General features: G+C 46.5%; 1 protein-coding gene across 5 annotated transcripts in view; it reads left to right on the top strand.

The window, feature by feature from the left end:
• The window catches only part of LOC135525985 (ral GTPase-activating protein subunit alpha-2-like), a 137,360-nt gene that overhangs the window by 90,779 nt on the left and 22,044 nt on the right, over window positions 1-24,537 (top strand). For all 5 annotated transcript variants that reach the window (XM_064953977.1, XM_064953975.1, XM_064953979.1 and 2 more), the window contains one exon: window positions 449-576. In XM_064953977.1, coding sequence (XP_064810049.1) covers window positions 449-576 — 128 coding nt within the window. The remainder of the gene's footprint in view (window positions 1-448; window positions 577-24,537) is intronic.

Genomic DNA, 24,537 nt, shown 5'->3' with positions numbered 1-24,537 from the left:
TTCTTCACTATTATTCTACAATGTAGAAAATAGTTAAAAATAAAGAAAATCCCTAGAATGAGTAGGTGTCCAAACGTTTCACTAGTACTGCGTTTGAATAGCATTTTTATTTTTATGACGCACATTTTCTCCTTCCCTCCGCTCTTGACTGCATTTCTCCTTCCCTCCGCTCTTGACTGCATGTGCTCATGCTCATGCATGGGCGGGAGCGTTGCCTAGGCAACCAGACTGGTTTGTTACAGCACCTTGCTTGTTTCAGCACGGAGCAACAAAGTTTCATCATGTTGTAATGAGTCCATGTAACCGCGGAAACAGACTCAACCACACGAATGCCAGGCCGTCCTGTCTTCACTTTTCCTTCCACAGACAAAAAGAAGAATTCAACGGTTATGACGTTTATTTAAGATGGTAACTTTCTCCCTCCCTCTCTCTCTCCTTCCCCTCGTAGGTCCCCTTCTTTGGGCCTCTTTTCAACGGCGCCATCGTCACCGGAACGCTGCTGCCCAGCCTTGTGCGTGCCACCTGCATCAACGCCAGCAGAGCTGTCAAGTCCCGCCTGACGCTTTACCAGAGCTTGTATCCTTTGTGTGAACTCTTTACTCTGTCTCCCCTACCCTTACAGCCCTGTCTGCCTCCACAAGGTTAACAACTGACCACAGAGCCTCAGCAGTTAGGCCGTGCAAGTTTTTCCAGGGACGGTTATCTTTTTATATGTGTTATTTTTTATATGAATTAATATATTCCTCACACTCCGATGATTGTTCTCATCTGTGAAAATATTGAATTTCTAAACGTGTTGATTGTAATCACGGCGTTAGCCCTTCTAGTGGTTGGCCTGGGTGGATTCCCATGTGGTGCGTGTAGCGTGTTGGGTGATCTGCATGGGTGAGCGCTGACACTGATCTTGATGCGTTGGCTGATTTGCATACAGCGATTAACAGCGCACCGGGTTGAGGTGTTGGGGTGTGTCGCGCAGCCCGTAGTGACATGCGAGGACGCATGTGTCCGTCTGGGTCTGTAATGGGGATCTTGTGGAACCTCTGTCGTCTTGTATGATGCAGTAGGTTTAGACGACAGCAGCAGAGACATGACTGTCATTAACCCGTCCTCCCCTCCATCCCTGTAACAGCCTGCCTGTCGTTAAGGGCCTGATCTCCAGCTGTACATGTCAGTTGGTTTAAGACGAGCGTAATCAGCGATGGAGATGAATTTGCATGTGAATAAGTTGAGGACTGAAGGAGGGGAGGGACGTTTTTCTGGAGCGGGCCCCTGTGGGTGAAATCTGATCTCCCACAAAGCCTTGCAGTTCCACCTCTCCCCGGACAGGGACAGGCTGTACAGAGTGGCCTCGCAGGGACCACAGTAGCTCTCTGGGTGTTGCCATGGCGACCAGCAATCTCCAGTTTTTGAGGTTGGACCCAAGTTGTGCACCGCTCTCAAGTATTTATTTTGTCATTGGTTTACGGTTTGTAAGGAAAGTGGGCAAGGGTGCGCGATAATGTCAGTAGCCTATAGTATGTTTTTAAGCTAATAATGTGCACTAAACTTTGGCTACAGGTGTATGTGGCTGTACATTCTGAGTGTTTGATGTGTATGTGCTTGCATTTGTATGCACGGGTGTCATCCCACCCACCCATCAGCGAGGCTCATATCAGCCCCTCTCAGGGTCCCTGGGGGCATCAGTGGGACAGCAGAGAGGCAGATGTCTGTAACCCAAAGCCAAGTGAATTACTCCAGTGTGAGATGTGCTGAGCTGCCAGCGCTGCCTAGCTACCATAGGCCAGTCTGCACTGGGAGCCAAGGGGGAAGGGAGCCAGGGCCGGGACGGGCCGGGCCGGGCCAGACCAGGCCTACCTGGCATTCCTTAGCAAGAAGAGAGCAGCACGACGGCCTGATCTGCGAGATGAGATGATCACTGGCTGGGCTGGAGCGTTGGCAGTGTGAAGCAGCCAGCCAGGGTGAGGCCCCACATACTGCAGATCTGGAAGATGAGCTGACAAATGTATGCTTCAAGCCAATGGATGCTGGCAATGCCAGCACTGGTGTCTGTGTGTGGGACATTTTTCTGGATGGCTAGAGGATTACGTTTAAACAAAGAAATAGTCATGAGTCATCGAGGCGATGAGACCTATTTTTTTTTTATCAAGATAGGGCGCACATACAAACAAACACAAACTATTTTGTAATTCAGAAGATTTCTCAGGATTTATTAAAAGAAAAAATACTCCTACCAGTAAATAAAGTTCTGACTATTTTTGGATGAATGTTTTAAGATATAATTTAGAATGCTATTTGAGTTTTATTAACTCAAAAAAGAGCAGGAACACCAAAACTAATGATACAGTTCCAACCGCCGTGTCTTTGTGAGACGCAGAATCGGTGAATGGATGGTTTCCGCATATGATTCCCACCATGAAGCATGGAGGAGGTGGTGTGATAGTGTTGTTGTGCTTTGCTGGTGACAATGTTGGTGATTTATTTAGAATTCAGGGCACACTTAACCAGCATGGCTACAACAGAATTCTGCAGCGATATGCCGTCCCATCTGGTTTGCACTTAGTGGGACTGTCATTTGTTTTTCAACAGGACAATGACCCAACACACCTCCAGACTGTAAGGGCAATTTGACCAAGAAGGAGAGTGAATGAGTGCTGCATCAGATAACCTGGACTCCACAATCACCTGACCTCCACCCAATTGAGATGGTTTGGGATGAGTTGGGCCGCAGAGTGAAGGAAAAACAGCCAACAATTGCTCAGCATATGTGGGATCTCCTTCAATTCTGTTGGAAAAGCATTACTCATGAAGCTGGTTGCCAAGAGTGTGCAAAGCTGTCATCAAGGCAAAGGGTGGCTACTTTGAAGAATCATATATACAACATATTTTGATTTGTTTAACACTTTTTTTGGTTACTACATGATTCCATATGTGTTATTTCATAGTTTTGATGTCTTCACTATTATTCTACAATGTAGAAAATAGTAAAAAAAATAAAGAAAAACCCTTGAATGGTGTGTCCACACTTTTGACTGGTACTGTATCTAGACTTGACCCAAAGTCATGACCCATTCCTCCTTCTGCTGAATGGTTTCTGCATTGTACCACTCCTCCATGTATGCTCCCTTCTCTTCCTCATCTCATCTGCCTCTCGTCTTCTGCAAAATGTAGGTGTTTTATTTTGGGTTGGAACAATAACCTTGGCTCTTTTCAGAGCAGGCTGTTTTTGTAGCCGAGATTAAATCCCTATCCAGCGTTTCCCCGCCCCGGCGCTCCCCAATCTGCTGTCTGTAGCCAGGCCGCTCTCCAAGGTCATTTGTTTAATGTTTCTACAAAGAAAAGCCACATGACCTCTGCGTCCCCATAAAGGCAGGCCTGGCTCTGTGGTGCTCTCTGGTTTCCTCTCTCCCGCTCCGTCCGCCACAGAACTGGAGTCTCCAGCAGCCAGGCGCTCTGCTGCGCCATCACTCTGGCTAATTGGATTTGATATTGAAATATGACCACCAGCCACATTGCTGGAGACACACACACACACACACTAATCCTCCCTTCCTCTACAGTCCGCTGTTTCCTTTTTGGCTCTACACCATGGTACTTGGAGTAGTTCATGTGTGAGAGATTTTGTTTGTGAGTTTTTGTGTGTCTGTGTACGTGTGACACATGGTCAGCGTTTAAGATGTCTATCCAAGTGGGTTTACGTGTGTCATTCCACTCCAACTATGTACAGCATTCTGCTCTATTCAGTGACAACGCAGTGATGCTATTTCAGAGCCCTCGGCGCTGTGCAACGTGAAAGAGAGGGTCCTGACCCCACATACCTTTATATTACAAGGCTGTCAGAAATCACCCGTGTCATTAACATGGCCCTATTAGAAGAGGGTGTGTGAATGGCTGTGTGAATCCTAATAGTCACCCTGTATGAACACTGAGCAGCGTGCTGCAGTCTCCTCCACTGCCAGAGGGGAACGCAAACTCACTGTGAGTGATGAGGACCTGACGTGCGGGAGGAGAATACGCTTGACGGCCAAGTTCCCGCTATTTAAGTAGCACACCGTATATCAAGAGAATTTCCCCCTGACATGCAATGTGTCATTCATCCCAACTACTGTATGTGGTCCTACTGTAGTTGTTGGTCTCGTATTGGCGCTTGCAACGCCAGGATAGTGGGTCGCTTTGGATAAGGTTCTGCTAAATGGCATATTTATTATAGATATTATATGCCTGTGGTGGACTCCCTCTGCTTCCACATAGCCTGTTGGGTTTCTGACGGGAGGCTTGATCCAGTCACTAAGTGTTATTCTCTCCTAAACAAGCACTCACTCCAGAGTAACGTGTGCTGTGTGTTTAGGTAGCAGGAGCCTCTAATAGAGGGAGGTGAAGTAGAGCTGACCTTCATTCTGAAACGCAACATCCCCGCTGGACAGAATCAATAGCTTTTTCGCCCCAGTGCCCTTACTACCCTCCCCTAAGACACACACGCACACATACACAGAGAGATCCGTCTCCGGGCAGCAATCAATAGCCATAATCTGTTCCTGCACGTGGCCAGTCATGCGAGCCGGACTTTTAGGTGGCATTGTGGGGGACATGCAGTGTAGTGGCAGAGAGAGGTTTCATCTTCTCAGGGAGGCTCACAGAGCCCAGTGGAACCTTGGGCTGCCAACCTCCAGAGGTGCAGGTCCTTGCCTCATCTAGCCAACCGTCTACCAGATCTGGAGCTCTGCCTTTGCATGCTCATGAAAACATCATATATGTGTGACTCTTGCCACTGATATTGGCCTACTGCTTTGTGTACCTTCTGAATAAGGTTTTGTTTCTCTCTCTCATTGTCCCTACATGGATAACAATGTGTTCTTTAGGACAAGAAGTTTCATTACCTAGTCAGGAGGAAAGCATCTTTTGGAGTCTTTGAAATGAGGTTATGAATGGGAGCTGCCATGTTAGTGTACTGTAGCTGAACATGTACTATTTAGTGTTGCTGATAGGCTCTTATTTGTCAGCTTGTGTGCCATAACAGTCTCCTGCAGACATCTCCAAGCCCATGAACTGAGTGCTTGGCTTGGCACAGTGAGAAGGGTGAGCTGGGCCGTCTTCCCTCTGTCATAAGCCTCTCAGTGAGAAGTGATGTGTACAGCCCTAACTCTCCTCTGTGTCTTTGCCTTTCGAATTAAAGGCTCTGTGACGGTGTGGAAGAGCAACCTGCTTCCAATAGGTTAGGGTCTTGTTCTGTCTCCAGTCCAGCTCTGTCACCGTCCAGCTCTCAGTTCTGTCACGGTCCAGCTCTCAGTTCTGTCACGGTCCAGCGCTCAGCTCTGTCACGGTCAAATCAAATGTATTTATATAGCCCTTCTTACATCAGCTGATATCTCAAAGTGCTTTACAGAAACCCAGCCTAAAACCCCAAACAGCAAGCAATTCAGGCCTAGAAGCACGGTGGCTAGGAAAAACTCCCTAGAAAGGCCAATACCTAGGAAGAAACCTAGAGAGGAACCAGGCGATGAGGGGTGGCCAGTCCTCTTCTGGCTGTGCCGGGTGGAGATTATAACAGAACATGGCCAAGATGTTCAAATGTTCATAAATGACCAGCATGGTCAAATAATAATAATCACAGTAGTTGTCGAGGGTGCAACAAGTCAGCACCTCAGGAGTAAATGTCAGTTGGCTTTTCATAGCCGGTCATTAAGAGTAACTCTACCGTTCCTGCTGTCTCTAGAGAGTGGAAAACAGCAGGTCTGGGATAGGTAGCACATCCGGTGAACAGATCAGGGTTCCAGAACAGTTGAAACTGGAGCAGCAGCACGGCCAGGTGGACTGGGGACAGCAAGGAGTCATCATGCCAGGTAGTCCTGAGGCATGGTCCTAGGGCTCAGGTCCTAAGAGAGAGAGAAAGAAAGAGAATTAAATTCACACAGGACACCGGATAAGACAGGAGAAATACTCCAGATATAACAGACTGACCCTAGCCCCCTGACACACAAACTACTGCAGCATAAATACTGGAGGCTGAGACTGTAGGGGTCAGGAGACACTGTGGCACCATCCGATGATACCCCCGGACAGGGCCAAACAGGCAGGATAAAACCCCACCCACTTTGCCAAAGCACAGCGCCCACACCACTAGAGGGATATCTTCAACCACCAATTTACCCTCCTGAGACAAGGCCGAGTATAGCCCACAAAGTTCTCCGCCACGGCACAACCCAAGGGGGGGCGCCAACCCAGACAGGAAGGTCACGTCAGTGGCTCAACCCACCCAAGTGACGCACCCCTCCAAGGGAGGGCATGGAAGAGCACCAGTAAGCCAGTGACTCAGTCCTTGTTATAGGGTTAGAGGCAGAGAATCCCAGTGGAAAGAGGGGAACCGGCCAGGCAGAGACTGCAAGGGCAGTTCGTTGCTCCAGAGCCTTTCAGTTCACCTTCACACTCCTGGGCCAGACCACTCAATCACATGACCTACTGAAGAGATGAGTCTTCAGTAAAGACTTAAAAGTTGAGACCAAGTCTGCGTCTCTCACATGGATAGGCAGAGACCATTCCATAAAAATGGAGCTCTTTATAGGAGAAAGCCCTGCCTCCAGCTGTTTGCTTCGAAATTCTCGGGACAATTAGGAGGCCTGCGTCTTGTGACCATAGCGTACGTGTAGGTATGTACGGCAGGCCCAAATCAGAAAGATGGGTAGGAGCAAGCCCATGTAATGCTTTGTAGGTTAGCAGTAAAACCTTGAAATCAGCCCTTGCCTTAACAGGAAGCCAGCGTAGGGAGGCTAGCACTGGAGTAATATGCTCAAATGTTTTGGTTCTAGTCAGGATTCTAGCAGCCGTATTTAGCACTAACTGAAATTTTATTTAGTGCTTTATCCAGGTAGCCGGAAAGTAGAGCATTGCAGTAGTCTAACCTAGAAGTGACAAAAGCATGGATTCATTTTTCTGCATCATTTTTGGACAGAAAGTTTCTGATTTTTGCAATGTTACGTAGATGGGGAAAAAAGCTGTCCTTGAAACAGTCTTGATATGTTAATCAAAAGAGAGATCAGGGTCCAGAGTAACGCCGAGGTCCTTCAGTTTTATTTGAGAGGACTGTACAACCATCAAGATTAATTGTCAGATTCAACAGAAGATCTCTTTGTTTCTTGGGACCTAGAACAAGCATCTCTGTTTTGTCCGAGTTTAAAAGTAGAACGTTTGCAGCCATCCACTTCCTTATGTCTGAGAAACAGGCTTCTAGCGAGGGCAATTTTGGGGCTTCACCATGTTTCATTGAAATGTACAGCTACGTGTCATCCGCATAGCAGTGAAAGTTAACATTTATGTTTTCGAATGACATCCCCAAGAGGTAAAATGTATATGGCAACAATAGTGGTCCTAAAACAGAACCTTGAGGAACACCAACATTTACAGTTGATTTGTCAGAGGTCATACCATTCACAAAGACAAACTGATATCTTTCCGACAGATAAGATCTAAACCAGGCCAGAACCTGTCCGTGTCGACCGATTTGGATTTCCAATCTCTCCAAAAGAATGTGGTGATCGATGGTATCAAAAGCAGCACTAAGGTCTAGGAGCACGAGGACAGATGCAGAGCCTCGGTCTGACGCCATGAAAAGGTCCAGCTCTCAGCTCTGTCACGGTCCAGCTCTCAGCTCTGTCACAGTCCAGCTCTGTCACGGTCCAGCTCTCAGCTTTGTCGCAGTCCAGTTCTCAGGGACATCCATTCCCAAAGACCACCCTGACCCAATAGGAACTCAGAAGTCTGGGGCAGGGTGGATTGCTCGACAGGGTGGAGGTTGGGGTTGTCAGAGGCAGTTGGGTTGGAGACTGTTGTTGGGAGAAGCAGGACTTTGGAGTAGTTTGAGTTTGGTGGGGGCTGAGGAGTGGATGAAAGGGGGGCTATGGTTGGGGTTTATGACATTTTGGGATGGAGGGAGTTTCCTCTACTGAATATTTTAACTTAATCCCATTGATCAGTGGGATTAGGTCCACTCCTTCACCCTCAACCCCTCCACTCCTCCGCCCTCCGCTCCTCCGCCCTCCGCTCCTCCGCCCTCCGCTCCTCCGCCCTCCGCTCCTCCGCCCTCCGCTCCGCCCTCCGCTCCCGCCCTCCGCTCCTCCGCCCTCCGCTCCTCCGCCCTCCGCTCCTCTGCCCTCCGCTCCTCTGCCCTCCGCTCCTCTGCCCTCAACCCCTCCGCTCCTCCGCCCTCAACCCCTCCGCTCCTCCGCCCTCCACTCCTCTGCCCTTAACCCCTCTGCCCTCAACCCCTCTGCTCCTCTGCCCTCCACTCCTCTGCCCTTAACCCCTCCGCCCTCAACCCCTCCGCTCCTCCGCCCTCAACCCCTCCGCTCCTCAACCCCTCCGCTCCTCCGCCCTCAACCCTCCCCCACATTTCTCCAGCTGACCAGCTGTTCCTGGGGCTCACGACAATGTCTGATGTGTTCACATCACTGAGTCCCCTCCCCGCCCACACACCACCACTCCACGGCCGCTCCGCTCGGAGCAGAAGACAGCTCTGCCGCTGGGGCCTAGAAGGGCCAAGGGAGCAGAGGGGGGGGACACGCACAGACCTGTCAAACCCAACCTTGACTCAGGAGGCAGCCTGGCCGGATGGCATATGGCGTCTAGCTTCATACAACATGCAAAAGTACCCCCCCCCCTGCTGCTAATGCAGAATGACTCACAGCATTATAGTTTTTTCCCTCTCCCCTCCATCTCCTCTCCACCCTGCCTCTAACAAAAGGCGTCCCCCACTCACCCTCCCAGTGAAAGCCCTGGGGGCCGGTGGCTGAGCGGCGGCTGAGCAGAGCAGGGCCACTCTTAAATACAGGTAGAGCAGGCATGGAAACAGACGGCTGATGGCAGGGGCTGGAGGGCTTGATGACAGCACAGGGCCCTGAAAGACCATAAAGACACAGTCTGTGTACTGATCCTGGGGATGAGAGCAGCACAGAGTTGATGAGGAGTTACTGTGGGTTTGTCGGAAGCATTGAAGTGCTATTTATTTTTTCATCTTTTTGTTGTGTTACGGGGTGGGGTATGTTTTACTAAGGTTGTTAAACTGTCAATAGTCTCCAAATGGGAGAATGTAACCTATAATTTTGTCTGATCGTTGTCCACTCTTGTGATTGTGTTACCCAAGGGAATTTTAAAGGGGTCTTTTTGAAAAATGTTAGTTTAAAAAGATTCGCCGTCCGCCATTTGCAGAACAGATCAATTTTTGTTTTCTATACTTGTGCCCACCCCATCACTAAATATTTCAAGTCCTGGGAATGTACACACATTACAGCACAGCGTGTTACTGAAAGAATGTCATGCTCCGTGTATCTTTAAACTTGAACGCCTCACAACCCTCCCCTCCCTGCTCCGTCTGTTATGCATTCATGCCTGACATCTGTCTGTTTTGTAAGAGTGCAGTGAAAGGCTGAGAGGTTGCCAGGTCTGCGTGGGATCCCCTTCTCTCTCCCACCATTCAGCCAGCCAGCCCCGGTAGGGAGGTGTCGGGTAGCGTTACTAGTATCAGACTGGCTGTATCATTATGAACCTGTCGGGTGAAGCCACAGAGGTGTTTGGTATCCACTAGACACCCCTAGTTCTGATAACTGTGAAACCTGTCTCTATCGCCAGCCATCAAAACCTAGGCCATTCTTCCATATCTTGTTGTTATGGAAATCATTTATCTTTTTATCTGTGGAGGAAAAACATACTTTGAAGGAATCCCTGGTTGAAAAGTATTTATCTGAGAGGACTGGTGCTGATGGATGCTAGGTGTTTTGTCTTTGTAAGCAGTCATAACCGTGGGCTACAGTGGTACTACTCTGTGCACTTGTGTGTGCATTCCACTGTTCAACTCCGTGGATTGGCCAGCCCCAGTGTGCATCAATACTTTTAGTCCTTGTATATGGAAGGCCATCCGCTCTGCCGATCAGACTCCGTAACGGACTTCAGTGCCGGTAACGCAGTACATTCCATTTTAAGAGGCCGTGTTAATAGGGATTGATGTGTGTGTGGTTCTACGGCGGGTGTAAAACCGGTCTGTCTGCTTTAAGTGATTAGCATCCAACTAGCCATTCCATCTGTTCCCCTAGTCCTGTTTAATTAATGAACTTTCTTTCTCCTCCCAGCCAGCCAAACGCCACTAAAGGAAAGCTGTTAGCCCTCTCAGGTTATCCAAATTGATGCTTGTTCTTGTTTCCACTACAATGGCTGCGTTGTCATTGATTAGTTCGGTTTTGTTTCTTCTCTTTTGTCTCAGGGTTCTTGAGGGAGGGTTAATGAGCTTCCCTGGGAAGCCTCTGCACATTTTTAGTATTTTTAGTTTTTTGGGGGGCAGAAAAACAGAACCGTGCAGGTGTGTGGCATACGTGTTCATGTGTGTCTGTGTGGATGTTTATGAATAGGATGGGGAAGGTTTTAGCGATGGAAGGGTCCTGGGAGTTTTCTGGTGTTGCTAGTCCATTATTTCTCATCGGAAGCAGAGGGCCTGGAGCACTCAAACACCGGGCTCTCTTCCCCTCCCTTCTCTAGTCTCCAGTTTCCTTAGGCCTGACATCTTGTAGAAGATGGCGGAAAGAATATATGTAAAGCCTCTCTCGCCTTCTCTCCCTTTCTCCCTCTGTCTCTCTCTTCCTAGTCCTCTCTCTCCACTCTCCTTCTATCTCTCTCGTTACAACGAGGCACTGGACAGCCTTTGTCCACATAAAGCTGGCTTCTTTGTGTGCGCAGCCTTTTGCTAATCGGTGTGGTCGTGTGCCCATGTTTTAGCCCACATTTCACGCGCAGCTCCCCTTTTGTCTGAGGCCTGCCCCGATAAGGATCCCAGTTCTAGGGCTGCTCTGATATTGAAATCCTTCAGCGTCGCGGAGAGAGCCTTCAATCATCCATTGTCTGCGCACCAGTTATTACCATTCAATCTCTGTGTCCCTCATCATCACCGGCCCGAGCACTGAGACTGTCCCCTGAAAAGACCAGGGCTCTCTCTCCTCTCTCGCTCTCTTCTGTCACATTCAAGCATATCCACAGATATTTCTGTAGTCGTCTCGAGACGGCCCGTGTTCAATGCTACCGGGAAATGTCAGCAAAATGTCACTCCTCACATACCCCAGGATTCTCTGTCTCTGTGACGTGGCCCTGGGTTAGGGACTTCTTTTGTCTGGAAACCTTTGGCCTCGCTCTGTTTTGTCCTAAAATTGGCATTAGGCTAGCTTTTCAATTCTCTTTTATCATAATGAGACTAGAACCACTGTTAGTTTAAAGATTTTCTTCACATTGCGTTAAATGTCACAGCCTTGTGGTGGTTATTTTAAAGAGCAATTAGTTTATTATATACATGTTGCCTCTTTAAACAGTTGAAAGGCAGCACCTATTCCTCTGGCCAGCTCCATTGTTTCCACGTGTAGGAGGTCCTTGTCCTGAGCATTTGCATTTTTGCATTAAATGAAATTTTCTAAATAGAGAGACAAGCGAAACATTAAAGTGTGTATAGTGCATTTTCTGCCATTTCCAGAAGGCTCCCTTTGATGTGGTAATGGAGAGAGTATGTGTACGTTGTCAAGTGGCAGCCATTGATTTGGCCACAGAGCAACATACTGTACAGTAGGCCTTTCTATGATTGGCATTGTCATTTGGTGGCCTGAATGTATTTGCTGTGCTGCTGTTGTTGCTCTGGACAAAGAGAAAGCTTGGTTGGTTATCTGGTCATCAGCTCTAGATTTATAACCTCTTAGTAGTCTCTTTCTAAAAACAAGACTTTCGGCTCCCTGTCATTGTAGATGTTCCTCTCTAGGTTTTTCCATTTTAAATGTTGACAGAAAACCTTGTTTACCAGACCTGCACTCCTCCAAAAGGCTTTGGCAGGAAAACAAAGGCCCTGAGCTCTTCAGATTTATGTGCTGTGCACATCTTCATTAGTTATGTATAGCCACTAATTACTATTGATGAGATTCTAGCAGTTTGGGCTACAAATCTATATGTATTGTCATTGTAATGAGTGTTATTTACTCTCAGATCTTCAGGGCAGGGGGATATAGATGGAATGGCCTTTGTGGAGGCAGATATGGCCCTGGCTGCTATAGTCTACACCCACTTGTTTTTGTATCTGCCGACTTTGACCAAATCCCGCTTCCCTCCCCCTACTTTGTCGCGGCCATCTGCAGAGATGTATAGCACTTCCCAGCTCCTCCATCTGTTTTTGTGCGTCCATGAAAAGGCCCATTATAGTCCCTCGCTGTATGTGGACGCACCTCGAGTTGCTAAACAGGATGGAATCCTAGAGGCCTCAGTCCGTCGGTTAATTATTTGAGCTCCCTCTTAGAGATCTTCATTTGAACAAGTTTTCTAAACAACGTTGTCTCCGTACATCCCCATAAAAAGACAGCCAGTCTTGGATGGGGCTGAGGCTGGTAAATGGGATCCATGCAGCCAACACTAGGCTAAGACAGGCTCCTGATTAACTCTTGAGTGACTAGCTAATGTCATTGAAGTAGGACCACCTGGCGATGAGACTGTACAGTCAGCTGCCAGTGGAGGGCCAGAATGGGGAGGACCAGGTGTTAGGCTCCAGACCCCTAATTGTTGCCATGTAATAGCCCGCTTGACTGCATAGTGTGGCCCCAGGGCTAGGATTAGAAAAGGCAGTTGCCAGCACAGAAGACATCAGTTGTCTTTCTGCCCAGTTTTTTTTTCATACCTCTTTCTTGCCATCCCACCCCCACTAATCATTCCAGGTAGTAGGGAGACTCCCCATCCCTCCCCCACCTCATTCACTCCAGGCCTACCCCACATCCGGCTGTGCTTTCAGGCCTGGGGAGGGGCGGCGGTGGGTGGGTTTGAGGAAGGCTAGAGAGAAAGACAATGAAAGAAAAGAGGGGGAGGAAAGAAAAAGAAGGGGCGTCAGACAGAGCGGGGAGTTTTTCCGGTATTCCAGAGCAGCCGAGTCCGTGTCTATGCGGGAGCTTTTGGAACTCCATCTGCTCCTCCTAACCCTTCACACTGTAGACTAGAGGAGGGTCCCATAGTTCTGCCCTTCACACTGTGGACTAGAGGAGGGCCCCATAGTTCTGACCTTCACACTGTGGACTAGAGGAGGGCCCCATAGTACTGCCCTTCATGCTGTAGAATAAAGGAGGGCCCCATAGTTCTGCCCTTCACACTGTGGACTAGAGGAGGGCCCCATAGTTCTGCCCTTCATGCTGTAGACTAGAGGAGGGTCCCATAGTTCTGCCCTTCATGCTGTAGAATAAAGGAGGGCCCCATAGTACTGTCATAGTACTGCCCTTCACACTGTAGAATAAAGGAGGGCCCCATAGTACTGCCCTTCACACTGTGGTAAAGGAGGGGCCCCCATAGTTCTGCCCTTCACACTGTGGACTAGAATAAAGGAGGGCCCCATAGTACTGCCCTTCACACTGTGGACTAAAGGAGGGTACTGCCCTTCATGCTGTAGAATAAAGGAGGGCCCCATAGTACTGCCCTTCATGCTGTAGAATAAAGGAGGGCCCCATAGTTCTGCCCTTCACGCTGTAGACTAAAGGAGGGCCCCATAGTTCTGCCCTTCATGCTGTAGTAGACTAGAGGAGGGTCCCATAGTTCTGCCCTTCACACTGTGGACTAGAGGAGGGCCCCATAGTACTGCCCTTCATGCTGTAGAATAAAGGAGGGCCCATAGTTCTGCGCTTCACGCTGTAGAATAAAGGAGGGCCCCATAGTACTGCCCTTCATGCTGTAGAATAAAGGAGGGCCCCATAGTACTGCCCTTCACGCTGTAGACTAGAGGAGGGCCCCATAGTACTGCCCTTTACGCTGTAGACTAGAGGAGGGCCTCATAGTTCTGCCCTTTACGCTGTAGACTCGAGGAGGGCCCCATAGTTCTGCCCTTTACGCTGTAGACTAGAGGAGGGCCTCATAGTTCTGCCCTTTACGCTGTAGACTAGAGGAGGGCCCCATAGTTCTGCCCTTTACGCTGTAGACTCGAGGAGGGCCCCATAGTTCTGCCCTTTACGCTGTAGACTCGAGGAGGGCCCCATAGTTCTGCCCGTTACGCTGTAGACTAGAGGAGGGCCCCATAGTTCTGCCCTTTACGCTGTAGACTCGAGGAGGGCCACATAGTTCTGCCCTTTACGCTGTAGACTCGAGGAGGGCCCCATAGTTCTGCCCTTCCCTATGCGCTCCCCTCATGTGTCACATACATTTATCTCACACTTCCAGTCCTCCAATCTGACACTCACTCACACCCGCATTATTACCGTGATCTTCAAGGAGAACAACGTGGAGACGATCCTGAGGACAAATTGGCCAGCGATACGGTCTACTACTGGTTGTAATTTTTTGCAAAGAGCCCCAACCGCATTATGATTGTAACGACATTGATTGAAATATGGCTGTAATGCAGAGATGAGGGCAAATTAATTACCTTTTTGTCCCTGTAACTAACCTTGGCTCTCCAATACATTCATAACGCGATGATAACTGTGGTCATCTGTAGCCCTGTGCTTATCATTAGCATTTCCGCTAAATGCCTGCCGTTCTGCATAAGGCTCGAGAGCTCTATTTACTGAACCTTTCACTGCCAGGCTAATGTAGGGGCGGGAGAAGGCACTCTGGAGCATGAATCCAGACGCCGCCTCCACACGTTAACGCATAGCAATCATTTCCCCGCACCTGAAAAGTTCAGAGGCCTCACCTGTGTGGTAAATGTTTCATTAGCATTCTGTGGAACACACACCTTTGGCATAACACCGTGTTGTATGTGGCCCTGCAGGCTATTACGGACGTCAGAATCTCTCTGTGGAGTGGGGCTGACGTGTCAAACGGGCCAGAGGCGGTCTCTCTCTGCTCTGTTTGGGATTGAAGCAGGATACAGGTGGTACGACTCACATGTTGAATACATGTCTGAAAATATCCATTTTGGTCCACGGTTTCATATTTGATGTACATGTCATGGACACGCATTGTTCAAAGTCATGTCCACCCAGGCACTGCACATACATATTCACCTCCCCTGCTCTGTTGAGGCCCACCATTATTCCAGCCAAACAAAGTGCCCAGGCCACGGAAGCTTTCATCCAAACCTGATTACTTCAGCTCAGATTGGACCAAAAAAAAAGGCCATCTTCAAAGGTTTCTCTGACCACCCCACTTCTAGTCTCTTTCTCCTTGAGCATGTCGGCCAGGCAATCTTCTGTTAATGTGATGGAGCCCTGTGACTGGCTGCTTTTAATCATCTCTCTGGGTTTGATCAATCATGTCTCCGTTGTGCTCCACATCTAAGGCGCACACGTTACTGGCATGGATCAATAGACGGCCCTTTGAACAGGAGATTTGTTCCACATCGGAATACTCATCTGACTACACAACCAGCCCTGCCCGTTGATGGCGAACTGTTATGTTGGAATAACCAATTGACAATGTCCGAATTTATTACGTTATCAGAAAAAGGATAATTGTTATCCCTGGATATATAAACGACTTAGTTACCCATAAAGTATACCTTAATGTAAAGTGTTACCATCTCAACACTAAGAAGGAGTCTCTATGGCTCACCATCCCCAGGTGACCCATCACTATGGCATAGTTTTTAGTCCAGTCGACCATAACTCTGGTAAAGATTGCGTTTATTTGATTTGCGATGAAGTACTAATCGATTTTTAGTGCGCCTCAGGGAAATGTAAGCTGGCGGTAACATGGCATGCTTGAGAGAATGGGCTACTTCTTCACTGTGGTCCAGTCATAAATAAGGGTCCATGCCAGCGAGCAGACACAGCCCTCTGTCTGGATTGGTGCTACTGTAGCAGTGATGTCACGGGTTAGTAGTGATGTCACGGCCATAACTCCTCGTGCCTCTGTCTCGCTCTTAGATGGACGGTGGTGAGGTGTGGAGGTTGGCTTGAGAGGCTGACGCCGAGGGGGACTCATCCCCCTGAAGGTGTCGTTAACCTGGCCTTAATGCCAGCGTAATCCCCTGGGGCTCTGATCCTAATTAGGCCCCTTGTTAAAGCTCCTGTAACCTGCCATTACACCACAGACTGCAGTACAGAACATTTTGCATCTTAGCCAGGTCGTTTCTGGAAGCTTCTCAATTCACATCCCAGGTGACAGAATAGAAATCAATTTTTCTATCTTTCTCTCTCACCCACTCCGTTCTGATTCTCACAGGAACAATCTGTCTAATGAGACACCATGGGTACTTTGTGTACTTAGCATGTGGAGTAGTTTCTGGAATACGCTCTCGCGCACTCTTTATCCCCTCTTTGTGTATTTCGACAGTTCCTCTCGACCTGAAACCAACTTGTTCTCTGAAGCAATCGCACCTCTCTCTCTCTGTTCAATTCAATTGAAACGGCTTTATTGGCATGGGAAACATATGTTTACATTGCCAAAGCAAGTGAAATAGATAAACAATGCAAATGAACAGTAAACATTACACTCACAAAAGTTTCAGAGGAATAGAGACATTTAATGTGTAATATTATGGCAGTGTTATAACAATCTGAAAATAGTTGAAGTACAAAAGAGAAAATAAATATAAATATGGGTTATATTTACAATGGTGATGGTTATTCACTGGTTGCCCTTTTCTTGTGGCAACAGGTCACAAATTGTGCTGCCGTGATGGCACACTGGTATTTTACCCAATAGATATGGGAGTTTATCAAAATAATATTTGTTTTCAAATTCTTTGTGGGTCTGTGTAATCTGAGGGAAATATGTGTCTCTAATATGGTCATACATTTGGCAGGAGGTTTGGAAGTGCAGCTCAGTTTCCACCTCATTTTGTGGGCAGTGTGCACATAGGAAAGGCTATCTTGAGAGCCAGGTCTGCCTACAGCGGCCTTTCTCAATAGCAAGGCTATGCTCACTGAGTAGGTACATATTCAAAGCTTTCCTTAAGTTTGGGTCAGTCACAGTGGTCAGGTATTATGCCACTGTGTACTCTCTGTTTAGGGCCAAATAGCATTCCATTTTGCTGTTTTCTTTTGTAAATTCTTTCCAATGCGTCAAGTAATAATCAGCTTTTTTTCTCATGATTTGGTTGCGTTTAATTGTGTTGCTGTCCTGTTTGTGAACAGAGACCCAGGACCACCTTGCCTCTTCTCTAGGTTAATCTTTCTGTATGTGATGGCTTTGTTATGGAAAGTTTGGGTTTCTCCTCCTGTTAGGTGGTTGTAGAATTTAACAGATCTTTTCTGGATTTTGATTATTAGCAGGTATCGGCCTAATTCTGCTCTGCATTAATTTCTTGGTGTTTTACGTTATACACTGATTATGTTTTTGCAGAATTCTGCATGCGAAGTCTCAATTTGATGTTTGTCCTATTTTGTGAATTCTTGTTTGGTGAGCAGACCCCAGACCTCACAACTAAAAAGGGAAATGGGTTCTATAACGGATTCTAGTATTGTTAGCCAGATCCTAATTAGGATGTCAAATTTGATGTTCCTTTTGATGGTGTAGAAGGCCCTTCTTGCCTTGTCTCTCAGATCATTCACAACTTTGGAAGTTACCTGTGGTGCTGATGTTTAGGCCGAGGTATGTATAGTTTTTTTGTATGCTCTAGGGCATGTATTCATTGTGGGTGTAAAAGATCTGGCGGGCTGCCGGTTTGCTGCGGTCTGGGTGTTCTAATAATAAATCAAGATCATCAAACTGGGGTATGCGCAATGCCGTTGGGATACTCCAAATATACATTTTTTTGTTGTTGTTTTTTTTTCACATTTTCAAACAGTCCGTTTATATTCTCCAACGGGGCTATACATTTGGGTGAGTTTTTTTTTTCACGCTTGAGTAGCCTCGTTTCACTGCCGAAAATAATATTTAACCATCTAGTGTTAGGCGAAATAACAACACAATGTCAAATACAGCTAGCCTAGTCAAATAATTAACATCCAATCACATTACTCATTTACCGTTACACTCTTGCGGAAATTCCACTAACAGTCCTTATGTAGCCAAATGTAGCTGCTACTCATTCCATTTGCTCGAAAATGTATAAATGGTTTTAAAAAGGTACGGCCCATGTCAATAGAGACACATACCAGCTCTACTGGTAGTACTGCTACTACCAGCAGTACTACACCAGGACCTGTCGACGATACACATTTGTTCTGCTTCCACGAGCACATCCAATGCTAGCATCAGTAATTCTACATTTGTTGTTAGCCCAGCTAGCATGGACACTGACAGTTGTGAATCTGAAGCACCAAACAACACAGGGAAACAATGCTGGTGCAAAGGCCAAAAAAAAACAATACAGACAATGTCTTCATCAAACAACACTGTTTCATGATGCGTCAGTGACATGGCAGGATATGTTTTGAAACAATTACTGCTTTGCATACAAGCCAGTGAATTCTATGTGTTACAGCTTGATGAGGTCAACAGACTTGGCGGCCTGGCACAGCTCCTGTCCGTTACGTTTATGGGGGTCAATTAAGGAAGACATCCTCTTCTGCAAACCACTGGAATCAAAACCACAGGAGAGGATATTTTTTAAGTTCTTGACAGCTTTGTGACATCAAATGGACTTTGGTGGTCAAGATGTGTTGGTGTCTGTACTGATGGTGCAAAAGCCATGACAGGGAGACATAGTGGAGTGGTAACGCGTGTGCAAGCAGTTTCTCCTAATGCCACTTGGGTACACTGCAGCATCCACCGAGAGGCTCTTGCTGCCAAGGGAATGCCTGACCACTTGAAAGATTTTTTTGGGACACTACAGTGAAAATAGTTCACTTTGTTAAAGCAAGGCCCCTGAACTCTTGTGTATTTTCTGCACTATGCAATGATATGGGCAGCAACCATGTAACGCTTTTACAACATACAGAAGTATTGGCATGTTTTTTTTAATTGAGAGATGAGCTGAAAGTTTTCTATACTGACCATAATTTTTACTTGTCTGACTGCTTGCATGATGACGAGTTTCTCACACGACTGGCCTATCTGGGTTATGGTTTTTTTCGCCTGAATGATCTGAATCTATGATTACAGGGACTATCCGCAACTATTCAATGTGCGGGACAAAATTGAGGCTATGATTAAGAAGTTGGAGCTCTTTTCTGTCTGCATTAACAAGGAAAACACACAGGTCTTTCCATCATTGTATGATTTTTTTTGTGTGTGCAAATGAACTCAAGCTTACAGACAATGTCAAATGTGATATAGCAAAGCACCTGTGAGTTGGATGCGCAATTATGCAGGTGCTTTCCAGAAACGGATGACACAAACAACTGGATTCGTTATCCCTTTCATGCCCTGCCTCCAGTCCACTTACCGATATTTGAACAAGGGAGCCTCATCGAAATTGCAACAAGCGGTTCTGTGAAAATGTAATTTAATCAGAAGCCGCTGCCCGATTTCTGGATTGGGCTGCACTCCGCATCCTGCCTTGGCAAATCGCGCTGTTAAGACACTGATGCCCTTTGCAACCACGTACCTATGTGAGAGTGGATTCTCGGTCCTCACTAGCGTGAACACTAAATACAGGCACAGACTATGTGTGGAAAATTATTTAAGACTGAGACTCTCTCCAATACAACCCAACATCGCAGAGTTACAGTTGAAGACCAAAGTTTACATACACCTTAGCCAAATACATTTAAACTCAGTTTTTCACAATCCTAGTAAAAATTCCCTGGCTTAGGTCAGTTAGGATCACCACTTTATTTTAAGTATGTGAAATGTCAGAATAATAGTAGAGAGAATTATTTATTTCAGCTTTTATTTCTTCCATCACATTCCCAGTGGGCAGAAGTTTACATACACTCAATTACTATTTGGTAGCATTGCCTTTAAATTGTTTCACTTGGGTCAAACGTTTCGGGGAGCCTTCCGCAAGCTTCCCACAATAAGTTGGGTGAATTTTGGCCCAGGCCTCCTTGCTCGCACACGCTTTTTCAGTTCTGACCACAATTTTCTATAGGATTTAGGTCAGGGCTTTGTGATGGCCACTCCAATACCTTTGTTGTCAACTTTGGAAGTATGCTTGGGGTAATTGTCCATTTGGAAGACCCATTTGAGACCAGGCTTTAACTTCCTGACTGATATCTTGAGATGGGGCGGCAGGGAGCCTAGTGGTTAAAGAATTGGACAAGTAACCGAAAGGTTGCAAGTTCGAATCCCAGAGCTGACAAGGTACTAATCTGTCGTTCTGCCCCTGAACAAGGCAGTTAACTCACTGTTCCTAGGCCGTCATTGAAATTAAGAATTTGTTCTTAACTGCCTTGCCTAGTTAAATAAAGGTCAAATAAATTTTTAAAATACTTCACTATATCCACATCATTTTCCTACCTCATGATGCCATCTTTTTTGTGAAGTGCACCAGTCCTTTCTGCAGCAAAGCACCCCCACAACTTGATGCTGCCACTTCCGTGCCTCACGGGATGGTGTTATTCGGCTCCACCTTTTTCCTCCAAACATAACGATGGTCATTATGGCCAAACAGTTCTATTTTTGTTTCATCAGACCAGAGTACTTTTCTCCAAAAAGTACCATCTTTGTCCCCATGTGCAGCTGCAAACTGTAGTCTGGCTTTTTTATGTTGGTTTTGGAGCAGTGGCTTCTTCCTAGCTGAGGTTATGTCAATATAGGACTCATTTTTCTGTGGATATAAACACTTTTGTACCCGTTTCCTCCAGCATCTTCACAAGGTCCATTGCAGTTGTTCTGGGATTTGCACTTTTCGCACCAAAGTACGTTCATCTCTAGGAGACAGAACATGTCTCCTTCCTGAGCGGTATGACGGCTGTGTGGTCCCATGGTGTTTATACTGGTGTACTATTGTTTGTACAGCTGAACGTGGTACCTTCAGGCGTTTGGAAATTGCTCCCAAGGATGAACCCAACTTGTGGAGATCTACAACTTTTTTTCTGAGGTCTTGGCTGATTTCTTTTGATTTTCCCATGATGTCAAGCAAAGAGGTACTGAGTTTGAAAGTAGGCCTTGAAATACATCCACAGGTACACCTCCAGTTGACTCAAATGAAAGCCATGACATCATTTTCTGGAATTTTCCAAGCTGTTTAAAGGCACAGTCAACTTAGTGAATGCAAACTTCTGTTCCACTGGAATTGTGATACAGTGAATTATAAGTGAAATAATCTGTCTGTAAACAATTGTTGGAAAAATTACTTGTGTCATGCACAAAGTAGATGTCCTAAGTGACTTGCCAAAACTAGTTTGTTAACAAGAAATTTGTGGAGTGGTTGAAAAATGAGTTTTAATGACTGACTGTAAACTTTTGACTTCAACTGTATGTGCATCCTTTCAAGCACACTCTTCTCATTAAACTGTGGTGATTTACTCATAATTTTCAAGTAATAAATAAGGTTTTATATGTATGATGGTTAAATAAATTGTATTATTTGTGCCCTGGTCCTGTAAGAGCTCATTGTCACTTCCCACAAGCCAGGTAATGAAAAAAACTCACTCATTCTTATGTTTAATAAATGTATACATTGTGTATGGCAGGCTTACAATGATGGCCAAAAACATTTGAAAGTGCACTGAACCTGGTGCTAGAGGGGGTACGCAGCTGGAGGTTGAATGTTTGAAGGGGTACGGGACTATAAAAATGTTGGGAACTCTAGGCCAACAGTGTCTAGATGGAATTTGTATTTGTGGTCCTGGCAAGTGGACCTTTTTTGGAACACCATTAATTTTGTATTACTGAGATGTACTGTCAGGGCCCAGGTCTGACAGAATCTGTGCAGAAGATAAATGTGCTGCTGTAGGCCCTCCTTGTTTGTGGACAGAAGCACCAGATCATCAGCAAATGGTAGACATTTGACTTCAGATTCTAGTAGGGTGAGGCCGGGTGCTGCAGGTTGTTCTAGTGCCCTCGCCAATTCGTTGATATTTATGTTGAAGAGGGTAGGGCTCAAGCTGCATCCCTGTCTCACCTCACGGAAAGAAAGCTGCATCCCCGTCTCAGCCCATGGAAAGAAAGCTGCATCCCCGTCTCAGCCCATGGAAAGAAAGCTTCATCCCCGTCTCAGCCCATGGAAAGAAAGCTTCATCCCCGTCTCAGCCCATGGAAAGAAAGCTTCATCCCCGTCTCAGCCCATGGAAAGAAAGCTGCATCCCCGTCTCAGCCCTGTGGAAAGAAATGTTTTTTTTTGCCCATTTTAACTTCGCACTTGTTTGTGTACATTGATTTTAAATTGCTGTATGCTTTTCCCCAACACTGCTTTCCATCAATTTGTATAGCAGACCCTCATGCCAAATTGAGTCTGCTGTGTTGACACATATTCCACAGTAGTTATTGGGGTTAAATTTGTCTCCACTCTATGGATTCTTCAATGACATTGAGCTGATTTCTGACGCGCTATTCCTTCTTTTTTCCGTGGTGTATTTCTGTATTTTAGTGATTCACCTCAGTGAAGGCGTAGGCTCAGGTTTTCTGGGTCTTTATGTTTTTGGTTGGATAGGTTTCTCTATTGCTTAGGTTTTTGAATTCTTCATCAAACCATTTGTCATTATAATTGTTTTTTCTTAGGTTGTCCGCTTGACATTTTTTGATTTGATAGGGAAGCTGAAAGGTGAAATATACTGTTTAGGCTTTCTACTGCCACGTTTATACAGTGAAATGTTTTGTCCAGGATTGTTGTGTAAAAGAGATTGTATTTGTTGTTGCCTAATTGTTTTTTTTGGTTGGTTCCTACACTACTATATTTCAATATTTTGCAGTTCATTTGGCTTTGCCAGCAGCATACCACCCTGCATACCACTGCTGGCTTGCTTCTGAAGCTAAGCAGGGTTGGTCCTGGTCAATCCCTGGATGGGAGACCAGATGCTGCTGGAAGTGGTGTTGGAGGGCCAGTAGGAGGCACTCTTTCCTCTGGTCTAAAAAAAAATATCCCAATGCCCCAGGGCAGTGATTGGGACACTGTGTAGGGTGCCGTCTTTCGGATGGGACGTTAAACGGGTGTCCTGACTCTCTGAGGTCATTAAAGATCCCATGGCACTTATCGTAAGAGTAGGGGTGTTAACCCCGGTGTCCTGGCTAAATTCCCAATCTGGCCCTCAAACCATCACGGTCACCTAATAATCCCCAATTTACAATTGGTTCATTCAGCCCCCTCCTCTCTCCTGTAACTATTCCCCAGGTTGTTGCTGCAAATGAGAACGTGTTCTCAGTCAACTTACCTGGTAAAATAACAAATAAATAAATTTGATGCCTCATGATTGAGTGTATTGATCAGTTCAAGTAGACTGATTTTACTATGATCTGATAGGGGTGTCAGTGGGCTGACTGTGAACAGACAGACTCTCGGTCGTGGTCAGTCAAAAAGTAATCTACAGTACTACTGCCAAGAGATTAGCTGTAGGTGTACCGACCATCGGAGTCTCCACGAAACTTACCATTGACAATGTACAGACCCAACGTGTGACAGAGCTCTCTCTATCTCGCTCTCTGTCAATTCAAAGGGCTTTATTGGCATGGGAAACAGTAAACAAAAGGGTAATTAACAAGGGACAAATGTGTAAACATTACACTCACAAAAGTTTTAAATGAATATAGACATTTGAAATGTCTCTCTCTCTGTCCCTCTCTCTCTCTTCCCCATAATCACCTCACACATCTGGGGCTTTCCACTGGGACGAGCTTCACACCTTGGCATGCTCTGTGACAACCAGTACCGCTGGCCTGCCTGGCACTCACCACCCAGCCCCTGTCCAATCAACACCTGCACTCTCCCTCTCTCTTTCTCCCTCACTCTCCTTATCACTCTCACTCCCTCTCTTAAGCATCTCTCTACTACACTCTGCCTGTGTAATGGCTGGTGTCTCCTTTCCTCCTCTCCACACCATTTATTTTTAGGAGATGACACCTTGACACTTTATTAATTTGAATGTCTTCATGCAATGCCATACACACCTACCAGGACCAAATTAATGAGATATGTACATAATCCACTTTGACTAATGGATGGTGGGTGTGTAGGGGAATAGGGGTGGTACATTTAATTCAGGAGGAAGGAGTCGTGTGTGTGTGTGGTATTCCTGTTCATGTGGCACTAACATCGCTGAAGTATCAGGCCTTTTTCCCCTCTTAACGGGCCGATTATGTGACTGCTGCTAGTAAATGCGGTGGCCGCCCCCACACTCCTCTCCTCTCCTCTCCTCTGGAAGGTCAAGCTGATTGGGAGATTAATGGGCGGATCTGAGCGAGAGAGGGTGAGAGTGGGGGTCAAGCACCCACAGGTAGTCTACCCCGTCTCAACTGCGAGAGGTCAATTAGCAAGAGGACTTTTATACCAGCACGATTAACCTTGGCTCTTCATTCTCAGCGGTTACTTACTCTCTAGTGTTGTAGGAGAGACTGAATTCTCTGTGCGATTCTGTAATTACCTTGTTAGAGTGTAATACTGGAGGTAATACAAATAATAGATGGTGAAACGTCAGTTTAAAGGATAGTGAAATGGTACCAATCCTAGTGGCTACTGACTGCTTAAATAGAGGCTAGTTGAGTGTCTCTTGGGTCAATCCTTCACATGTATCATAGCAGCTCAGTGGGGTGTGGGTAGCAGCTCGGAGCGGAGTGTGATGTGCGTACCACTCA

The sequence above is a fragment of the Oncorhynchus masou genome, chromosome 32 (assembly GCF_036934945.1).
Source record: "Oncorhynchus masou masou isolate Uvic2021 chromosome 32, UVic_Omas_1.1, whole genome shotgun sequence".
NCBI classification, from domain to species: domain Eukaryota; kingdom Metazoa; phylum Chordata; class Actinopteri; order Salmoniformes; family Salmonidae; genus Oncorhynchus; species Oncorhynchus masou.
The sequence above is the reverse complement of the archived record's forward strand: the minus strand, read 5'-3'. Positions and strand labels throughout refer to the sequence as shown.